Source organism: Dermacentor albipictus, chromosome 2 (genome assembly GCF_038994185.2).
Source record: "Dermacentor albipictus isolate Rhodes 1998 colony chromosome 2, USDA_Dalb.pri_finalv2, whole genome shotgun sequence".
NCBI lineage: Eukaryota > Metazoa > Arthropoda > Arachnida > Ixodida > Ixodidae > Dermacentor > Dermacentor albipictus.
The window spans coordinates 164,690,127-164,700,708 of record NC_091822.1 but is presented as its reverse complement, the minus strand read 5'-3'; the positions used below and the strand labels follow the sequence as shown (position 1 = coordinate 164,700,708).

General features: G+C 48.7%; 1 protein-coding gene across 1 annotated transcript in view; it reads right to left on the bottom strand.

The window, feature by feature from the left end:
• Nucleotides 1-7,845: 7,845 nt before the first annotated feature.
• The window catches only part of LOC139056253 (uncharacterized), a 642,331-nt gene continuing 639,594 nt past the window's right edge, over nt 7,846-10,582 (bottom strand). Inside the window, exon 22 of the mRNA XM_070534328.1 lies at nt 7,846-10,231. Within this exon, the coding sequence (XP_070390429.1) occupies nt 8,777-10,231 (1,455 nt within the window). The 3' untranslated portion in view covers nt 7,846-8,776. The remainder of the gene's footprint in view (nt 10,232-10,582) is intronic.

Below are 10,582 nucleotides of genomic sequence, written 5' to 3'. Positions count from 1 at the left end.
TTTTCTTTTTTGTCCCGAACTGAACAGGGTCAAAACGCTATAGAGAGAGCCGTGCCAAGTGGGCGCGGTCTTAAAGAGCGACGATAAGAAGGAGGAGATTTGAAAGACAACGAAAAATAAACAAATTAAAAAAAAGTCAATTAGCTGCCTTCCTCGGTTCGCAATAGCTCGGCTATATCCCTTATCCCCGTAAATATACTCTCCGTGGTGAACACCGTCCGGAACCGCAAGGTCCCAACAACGAGCTATTATCTTCCTCTTTTATCTTGTTTCTGTGTCTGTGTACAGCGCGTGTGTATTTGAATGAAGGCACTGGATGTGAGTGTGGATGAGGTGCGCTCGTCTTTGAAGCGGCGACGAAAATGAGATAAAAGTTCAGCGTAAACAAACGAGAACGTAAGCCCCCCGAGTGGGACATCCCGCAAGCGTAGCAACGGTAATTCTAAGCTCCCCTAGAAAAATAAAAGCTATGCGAAGCCAACGAATCACGCTAAATATATATATAGATATATGTATATATATGTGTGTCTCTCTCTACTGTACATGATAAATATATTTAAGCCTTTTCAGTTTTCCCGGGCACTGACTTCGCGGCGAGATGCGCTCGAAGCCTCCAGCCACCGCGATTTCACAACGGCTTCAACATTAAAGCAGTTCTATTTTTTTTTAAATTATTCGCTCGCTTTAACTGAATAACCTTTCTTTTACGTGTGATAGCGAAAAACATGCGGATGCGAACCCCCCTTGTCCGCGATGCGGTTTGGTTAACCTCATCCCCGAGTATTATCCTGGTTCCCGTGTGAAAGTCTGTTTGGTGGTATAGCAGGTCACATCGATATTCGAATTATTGCCGTAGTGAAACTTGAGATCAACATTAGTCACCCGTGAACCGGCAGTTGGGAGCGATTCGGTGCGTCGCCTTTGCACTGTCTTACGAACGAGTGTTATTTTAACCTTATCCGTCTCGTCTATAGTGACGTCAGCGAACACTGAGGGGGCGAAATCCTTTCGTGTAGGGACAGCATAGACCGCGCTGGTTGTTGCTTCTATCTATCCGATGGCGTAATCATGAGCGATGAGGGTGACATCTTCACACCATTAGCGTCCTATTCTTCTAAACGCAATGCAGTATCGTTCTCTTTCTCTCTATGTTTAGGACTAGACTCCTCGAACGCCCTGTCCCACCTTCCCCTCTCTCTCTCTTTCAACGTAACATCGGATCAGCAATGGCAGCATGGAATGCAGACTCGTCACGGTAAGCACACGAATACCTAAACACAACATCAACACACGTTTGATTGTTCAGAATCGGGTGGACCGGTGCATTCATTGCGCGCCGGCCACGCCGAGAAAAAGCACAGCACGCGTCAAAGCGCTTACGTGGTCACGTGGTTGTGGTTATTGCGTTGAACTGCGCACTCGCTGTCGCCACATTCCGCCGCTCGTGAACTGGCTGCGCTTCTTAAGGTTTTAATGGACAAGCAACTCTGGCTCCGTCGTCCGCAATATGATGACGGCGTTAGAAGATGGTACTGACGTAATCAGCGAGTGAAGCTAAGGGTCAATGCTGTGCTCGGTATAATACGGTAACATCGCGTTTAATATGTTGAGAATTTCACGGAACGAAACTAACCGCGCTCTAGACAACCGATTCTGACCGTTCGTGAAGAAGCGTGCTGATCATATACTGCCGACCATATATACTGACCATACAAAGTCATGCTCACCGTACAAATGGGGCCACAGATTTCGTTCAGTTTGCCCGCTCCGAAATCTAACCGCGCTCTAGACAACCGATTGTGACCATTCATGAAGAAGCGTGCTGATCGTACAGAGCCGACCACACTGACGGCACAAAGTCATGCTCACCATACAAATGGTGCCGCAAATTTCGTTCAGTTTGCCCGCTCCGAAAAATCGCGCGACGCACCACGGTTTTCACCCCCATGTGATAAAGTTTAATTTCCCGCGTCAGCGTAAACAGCGAAGTAGATCCTTGTCTGACCAGTCGATTAGTTAGTTGTCTGATCAGTCGATTGGAATAGTTGACGGGGCCTCCATGAGTCTTACAAATGAAATATACGGTACGGAAGCTCAGTAGGTATAATATACGTGGCCGACGCCGCTAGTTCTGCTACATGGATATCAGGTCACACACGCGTTCATTGAGGTGGCACAAGTTCATATGGTAGAGGCCATAAATTAGTTCGAGCGCCGTGATGCGGCTTAGAGAACGCCACGGAGACCATTTATCTTCGACGCACTTTGCAAAATTTTGAGAGTTGTCAAGACTCGGAATTTTCGCAAGCGTAAAGTGCGGCGCTATTCGCTTCTTTTCGGCTCGTTTGAGGCGGCGGGATTAGCCTCAGCTAATAAGCATTAGAAAAGAAATAAAGGAAAGAAATAATAGAAATTGGAATATGGGGAATGCAAAATAAATGAAAAGAATGATTGTGTTTCGTTTTAAGGATTTATCCCCATCGACACAATGGCTGCCGTTCTCCCACAAATCCTTTTAAAGAAGTGGAAGCGTTTAACTCGTCAGGCGTTGCGAGCGGCGTTTTCTACGAGGAAAACCTAAATAAAGGGCTCCCTATTTGCAATTCATTAAAGGCCAATATCGCAATTCCCGCGAGCACAAACAAACAAAACGAAAAGAAAGAAACTGCTCGGAATTCTTTGTTCAGTAAAGAGATTGTTCGAATTAAATATGTGTTTTAGGATAAGGAAAATATTGTACAAGAAAATTTCCCGATGATACGAAGGTTTGCACACGCATAAATTAAGAAATAAAAGAAGGGACACTGGTCGGCCAAACTTTCAGCGTTACTCGCATCGTATTGCATTTACTGTAGCTCGCATCGCAGGGATTAGCGGCCAGCACTTTGACCAGCACTCTTCCTTGCATGGAATGATTTATATGCGCTCTCGTGCGTTAGTTTGGAGTATTGCTTTCACCTGTGAAATAACTTTGTTAACAACACATTTCACAGATCTCCGCGTGCGCCTTTTAAACATTGCTATCAACGTATATCCTCCAGACGCTTCTAGGAAGCAGACACTAAAAGGACTCGAGAAACATTTTAAAAGAAGCCCGCTGGAAGATGTGTTGGGTGCCCAAACAACACATCTAAAATCCACATAACGGCCTACTTTCGTTAGAAATTCTATAGAATTTTACAAAACCGACTTGTTAGACACCATGTTTCTTTAAATAGCTATAGAATGTCTATACAATAACAGCAACTTAACGCTCAATTTTCAAAGGTACGGGGGCCAGTTCACACGGCTGCACGTTACCTTCGCGTGTATTTGCCCGCATCTGGTTTGTGCTGCTTGTCATTTGCCACGCTTATACTTTAAGACATTGAACAACAAGAAAAGTTGATCGATCGCAAATTAATGGACCAGAGTTTCACCAGGGATAACGGTAGTGCCGTGACAGCATGCGGTGGAGTTCACACGTACAGAAGAAAAAACTTGGCCCTTCACCAAAGTCGAAACACTTCCAAACATCGCCTAGCACTGACCTCTTTCGAAAGAAAGTACAAAAAAAGGATATACCTTACAAAAGCCTCCACAATATGGGTTGTTTTTGTTGGGCTTTCTTTTTCTTGCCTTTAGTAGACACCCTGTTCAGATGCAACTGTTTATTCAAGATCATGTTTGCAAATGATAGAACCTAATACTTTACAACTTCAAATGACAGTGAATATTATCTCTGATGCGTATCCTTTAGTAAGGCCATAATTTACCCTATGAAGCTTTCCTGTGAATGTTTTTTTTTCTTTTTTGTTTTGTCGTTTCTTTTGAGCAACAGTCTAAATACTTCTTTCTTGCGTCGCACACATAACACTACTTACACTGCGTACATTGTCACTGTGTGCTGATGTTGTGTGTTTCTTGTTTCATTGCGTTTGCCGCCTTTACCACGCCGATTTTGGTACCTCCTGCTCTAGTGATCCACGGGTGAATGTAGCTGTGGCCGTAAGCAAAACAATAATAATTAAACACGCACACACACAAAAAAACGAAGACAACTTGTACGTGTGAACCTGTTTCTGGGATGGAGTATGACAGTTTTTTCGCGGTCTACACCTGGGGCCGAAGACAACGCGGTACGACACTGGCTATTACGCGCGGAATCAAACACACACGCACACACACACACAATTGCACACGCAGGGACAGCGACAACTCTCGGCCGACACAACGCCGCTAACGCCGTGGCCACTGTCCGGCGAGATCCACGCATACTCTCGCCGCGTCACGGATACAAACGGGACACTTCCTACGTCACACGGCTACGCGCATGCGTGCACGGGCACGCGCGACGGCTACGTTTAATGATGGTCTACGCACTGCTTTGAAACGCACAGTGACGTGAAACGTCGTTCTCTCTCTATCTCTCTCTAGGAAAAAAAGAAACGTCGTATACGAGAATGAAAGAAGAGGAGCTGAACTTTGCAGGCTAATATGTGTAGATGTTTTTTTCTTCTTCGACGGTCTCTTACTTGGTAACAAGAAAGGCGGCTGAAAGGAAAAGAGGACGAAGGTATCCCTGAAAAGGGACACGCTGCAAACTGCTCATATCAGCCGCAGGAACGCGTGCGATTAAACGAAATGTTTTAATTTGAGTTTTAATTAAACGATGCGTTTGCCTACCTGACGTACGGCCCCGACACAGGAGCCTTGTTCACAACTGAACAATTGTGATCAAGGCTCCCGTGTCGAGGCCGAAACGTCAGTTAAGGGGGAAAAAAAATTTGGCCTTGGTCGGCGCCTGTTTCCTGTTCTTCCCACGATTCTTCCAGAGCAGACAAGATTTCGTCAGACCTTCGATTTCATCCTTTTCTTAATCTGTCCTTTTATCCCTGTCGCCGTTTATAGCGTTCAATGGCCACACTTCCCACTTTATGCTAAATCAGTTTGCTTAGTGCTGGATACTTTTTGCATTAGTTCCAGTTTACACTACTGGTCGAGCAAGTACAACGGAAAGCTCTTTTACTTCTCCCTTTCTGTGTCTGTAAGCGAACATGCAAAGTTACTTTCTATTTTATAGTGCCAACCGCCAAGAGAGGGTCAAGACAGACAACCCCGTGGTGGCACCTTTATGCCAGAGAGCCGTACATATCGCGCCAACACTGAGTTCACAACGAGAAATCGTTTACTTGAACACTCTTGTACCTTGCGCTTACGAAGCCTATACATACGAAGCAAGACGGAGTTACGCTGGCTCTGCCAAAACGTCGGGCGGTTCAAGCGGCTAAAGAAATATTAGATAAAAAGAAAATGCGCATCTGCACTATGGCGCACGAACGAACGGCTTAAGGCAGCCAACGCAAGGCTCGAACGACTCGCTAATGAAAGTCTAGTACCGGGAAGGGGAACGGACAGCGTCTGCATGCGAAAGACGGCTGAACTGAACTTCACATGCACGTTTTGTACTTGTGGTGACTCTAAAGTGATCCTAAGCTTTATACGGGAGCACTCGGCTGCGGCTACACGTTGAGACGAAGGTCACGGTACACACACTACGTCACTATGCACACGTAGACACGAAAATTTTCCAGAGCGCGCCACGCCCGTTGGTTTCCTCTCGCGCGGAGAACGGAGAAGCGAACGTTCACTCCGCGTTCAAACTGCGGTGGAAGCGCTAAATGTGAATAAGCCTAAGAAGACTTGTGGCGTAGAGTTTTGCAAAAGCTACGGAACAACGCGATCTGCGAGGGACGCCTCCGTGACGGAGGAAAGCGGAGGCGTCCCTCCGTCAACCCCTCCGTCAACCCCTCCCCCCCCCCCCCAAAAAAAAAAGAATGTTTGAGTGTGCGAGCGACATCTAGGCAACCTTGTTTGTTTTAAGTCAAGGTTCTTACTATAAAGAATGGTGCGAGTCGAACCGCAAGCAACTAGCTTTATGAATTCATCTAACGCGCACGCTTGGACACTATTTCTGAATTTATTTTCCCAGATCTTAATTTCCTCCAACTTTCCTTCTTGCGTTCATTCCGGTTCCAACAAAGTCGTTCTATCACCCACTGCGCATTGACGGGAAGACCATTTCAAAAATATTATAAAACGAGGGCTCCGAATTTCGTGATGGGAGCTGCACGTTTCCTCTGTGGCGTTAATCCTAGACCTTAATTCCTGTTGGAGCGCTGGCATACAGGAAGGCGACATCACTTCCAAGAAGGGACTATTAGTGATGTTTGGCGCCTGGGCGTTAGATCAACAGGCTCGCACGATGTTGCGATGCCTATGCAAAGAGTGTAAACGCCGAGGCAGCATATAACAGTTATTTGTATAGTTAGGTTTTCGAATTTCTCGAATATTATTTAAATGGCGGCTCTCTCGTGAAACGAAAGCGCCAACTCGTTTGCATTGCTAAAATCTTGAAACCAACACTGGCGTCGCCCTCTGGTCACTTTGAGAAAGGTCACGGCACTACTACGTCATCCCTGGTGGAACAGTGATCTCGGAAGGATAGTGGAAAAAAAAAAGAAAGAAACCACTGCACCGCAACAGACGGTTACATAAATTGAGCGCGTAGTGTGATTCCCGAGATCACCAGCTGTGAAGAAAGAAAGGAATTATCGTACCACTTAGACGACCCTTATTTACTGGTATAACGTTGTACTACATTTAATTTATGATATTATTTCGTGCTATCCACTCGATTATCGGTGAATTTTTTTAGAGTAGTGGATGTTAAACATGGGCTTAAATGGCAACAACAAGAGCAATCACCGACCGAGACAACTGCAGGCGAGCCAGCACTGCCCGACCCACGCGAAAATTTTGCACTCACTTAGAAGGAATGAATTGCCGTCAAATGTGAGGCATCGAGCCAGAGGAGGTTGCTTTAAAGGTATGCAACAACACCGTATATGTTGCCCAGTTGTCACGGGACTGACAGCGCAGAATCGAAGTCGGGGAGAAGTCTCGTTATCATGCCTCTCGCTTCACGGAAGGTCAGCAATTATTCGGATGCTTAATTCCCGCGAAGCAAATCACTGATTGAAACAAACGCAGGGATGAAGCGATACGCACAACATTCGACGTTTGACTAGGAAGCAATAGTTCTATACTGTGACACCATGGATCGATCGCTGGCTAACGTGGTCTCACGCTACACGAATCGCATTCGAATACGCACTGAACCAAAAATTCACATATATTTGATCAACAGCGGTCCACATCTTGCTGTGAACCTTTTTTCTTAGCTAACACTAATGCAATTTAGAAGCGCGAATTGGTGTCTCGAAAAGATTGGTTTTTATAGAAAGTGGGCTCTGTGATACTAATTATATGCAACGGAAAGAATAGGAATGGCGTCTGGCCTTCCAACACTGGCCAGTAACACGAGTAGGCCCCCAAGAGAAGCTGATAGTACCTCGCGAGCCGCATTAACGACGCCCTATCCTTGATACCCTATTCAGATACACTATTCCAATATTGACAGTGTTAATAATCCGAAGCACCAGCACCATGGATCAACGGCAGGGAACGTGGTCAACAACCCGACATTCGGACAATATCATGACGAAACGATGTCGTGACAACGTTGCTTCGACAAAAGCACATTCTGCGTACTGAACACACTGCAGAGCAATACTGAGGTACTCCGCGACAATCAGACGCGGATGCACTCGTTAGGCAGTACGCCACGTCTTGTCTCTCACCCTTAACATACATATCTTCTGAAAAGACTCAGCCTATGCCAGCGCGAAATAGCCCGCGTGCCCGCTTAAGCAGCGGAGTATATGTTACATTACAGCAGTTTCTTGAGCTGGTAAATATACGGTTCGCTTAGTAAGATTGCCTATCTGGTCCATTCATGTGATACTCGTGCCACGCGCGCACTTTCAAGTACGATTGAAATTGCCGACAAATAAAGCCTGCAATCTCACCTGATTCCATCGCCGCTGGATGAGCAATTTGAATTATCTTAGATATTTTGATCTGCATAACGCAGGGCAGCGGTATATATATCACCGGGATAAAGATTTGTTCAAGAAAAGGCTTTTATTTTGAAAAAAGGTATTGGTTTACGCCTTACGTATTTGATGTTACATATTACGCTAAGATGGTATCCGTAGTCTTCATCAAATGCTAATGCAAAAGGTATTAGAGCAACGAGGGAAAGGCAGCGTGCGACATATTCATGGGCAACACTACGCTTCAGCGAGGTTTTCTGTACCTCCGTCTATCGAGACATTGACAATCGAATCAATTGTCGTTAAAGGCAATGTAGTAGTAGAGAGATATTGTCGCAGAGTTATATGGTCGTTGGTTTGAATGGCCATTGAAAATGCGCCTGTGGCACGGGGTTAACCGTGCTGTATCGTAACGATGTTACTGCTACTGCAAAATGGTACAACCAGTTGACAATATGGTAAGAAATCGCAAGACATGTTCAACGAATACAAAAGGTAAGCTTCTCGACAGTACAACGTTGCGCAAATAATTACGACCTAAAGATACAAAACGAAGGTTGCGAATGACGCGTTAAATAATGGACGAAGCGACAGCCTCAACGAATGACCAAAGCTCGCCCCGTTCGTAGACTCGAAAACCTCGACCGGGACAGAAACACGACACCGTGCACGACATCGTGACTCGGAACGACCAAGCACACTGAATCAAAGGCCATGCATGCGCTCAAGCGCCGGTTCCCTTCTAGCGTTCTTTAGGAGCGATTTCCGAACCGAGGAAGGTCTCTACGTATTCTCTCTACTGTGTGTCTGTGTGTCAGTGTTTTCTTTTTCTTACAGCGCTAGGGTAAACTCCAGATGGGTTCCGTGTCAGGTATAGATATCGCTACGCTGTCGGCCTTGCCCTGCACCGCCGAGACGGTCGTCAGTCCTCCCGTCGATCTCGCGACCGTCTCGGTCATTGCCACAGTCGTCCGCGTAGAAGAAGAAATGCATTGCTGTTGCTGCTGCTGCTGCTGCCTCTGTTGTGGGCTCAACGCCGGCTCTTGTATCGTCGTCTCCGTCGAGTCGTTCGAAGACGACGTGCCCCCACCGCCGCTAGACGAGCTTCGTCTCGTCAGGGACAGCTGCGTCGCCGCTCCCACGTCGGCGTCGGTGAGACAGTTCTCGCTGTAGCTCCGAGAGCCACTCGAAGAGAGCTTGAGAGCTTTGGTCAAGTCATGGCGCCCGCTTCCCCCGGCACCGGCGGCCCCTCCCGTGTCCTCCTTGATGGTCGGCAGGCACGGAGTGGACGGCCAGCCGGCGATGTGCGAGCTGAAGGACGACGACACCGAGGACGCGCTGGACGCCTGCTTCACGAGCGCCGCGGCGGGCTGAGGGCGCGCGGGACTCGGAGGCCAGAGGCACTCGTTGGAGAAGGACGTCTCCTGGAGTCGCCGGCGGTCGTCCTCGGGCGGTTCGCACTCCTCGTCCAGACTGCGCCAGGCGCCGAGCAGCCTCTGCTTGTCGTTGGCGAGCCCCGACGAGCTCGGCTGGCCGGCGAAAAACGTGTTGTGCCGCTGCCTGGACTGCCAGAAGGCCCGCCGCTTGAGCGCCGCGCCTCGGGACGAGCTAGATCTAAGGTGGTCGCCGGAGCTGCTCTCGGGAAATGCCCCGGTCTCACCGGGCTCGTCCCCGTAGTGGTTCGGCAGCGGGTGTTGCTTCTGCTGCTGGCGGTGGTACCGAGGCATGTCCAGCGAGGCGAACCGGGTCAGCTTGGGTCTGGCGTCCGCCGCCGGGGCCTGGCGGCCGGCCAGGCACCGCAGCAGGCGGTCGTCTCGCAGGCTGTGCTTGCGTCGCAGGCGCCGCCTTCGCCCTTCCTCCTGGGAGCCGAAGGGCGATGACGTGGAGGTCGCGTGTCGCTTGTGGTGCGGCTCGGCGGCCACGTAGGTCAGGTTGCGCGACAGCGCTCGGCTCCAGGACAGCGGCTCGCAGCTCGAGTGGCGGCGGCTGCCGCACTGCTCCTCCTGGACTTTCTTCTCGAACTCCTCGACGAGCATCTGCACCTCCCAGTCGTCCGAGTTGGCCAACGTCGGCGGTCGCGGATAGGTGAGCAGCGGCGAGGTCGCGCTGCCCGACCTCGCGGGCGGGCTGTACGGCTGCGGCACCGCGAGGTCCGGCAGCGTGGTGCAGCTGCCGCCGCTGCTCATCTTACTCGTGCTCAGGCTCAAGTCGATGCTGGTCGCCTTGGATTGGTCCTGGCTCGGCGGGAACTCCAGTTTCCACAGGTCTTCGGGCTTTAGCCTGGCAGCTGCCACCTGCCGCCAGACGCAAGGCAACGCGACCCAATCACGAAATGATGATGTCGCAGCCTAATTCACGCTTCAATTCTCAAGCAAGAAGCGAGCGCACTGACATGCAGCGAGCAAGGAACAGAGACGACTGCATACAAAGGCACAACCCTGTTTAACTAGTGTTTTTAGCAAAGAACAGAGACGACTGCATACAAAGGCCCAACTCTGTTTAACTAGTGTTTTTCTTCAAAATCTTATCAGCTGTTTTGGCATGTTTTGTGTTGCACTTCGAGCTGTATTAAATGATTGGTTAGGAAGGGTTAGTAAGATGTTAACATGGATGGATGGATGCTATGAACATCCCCTTTGAAACGG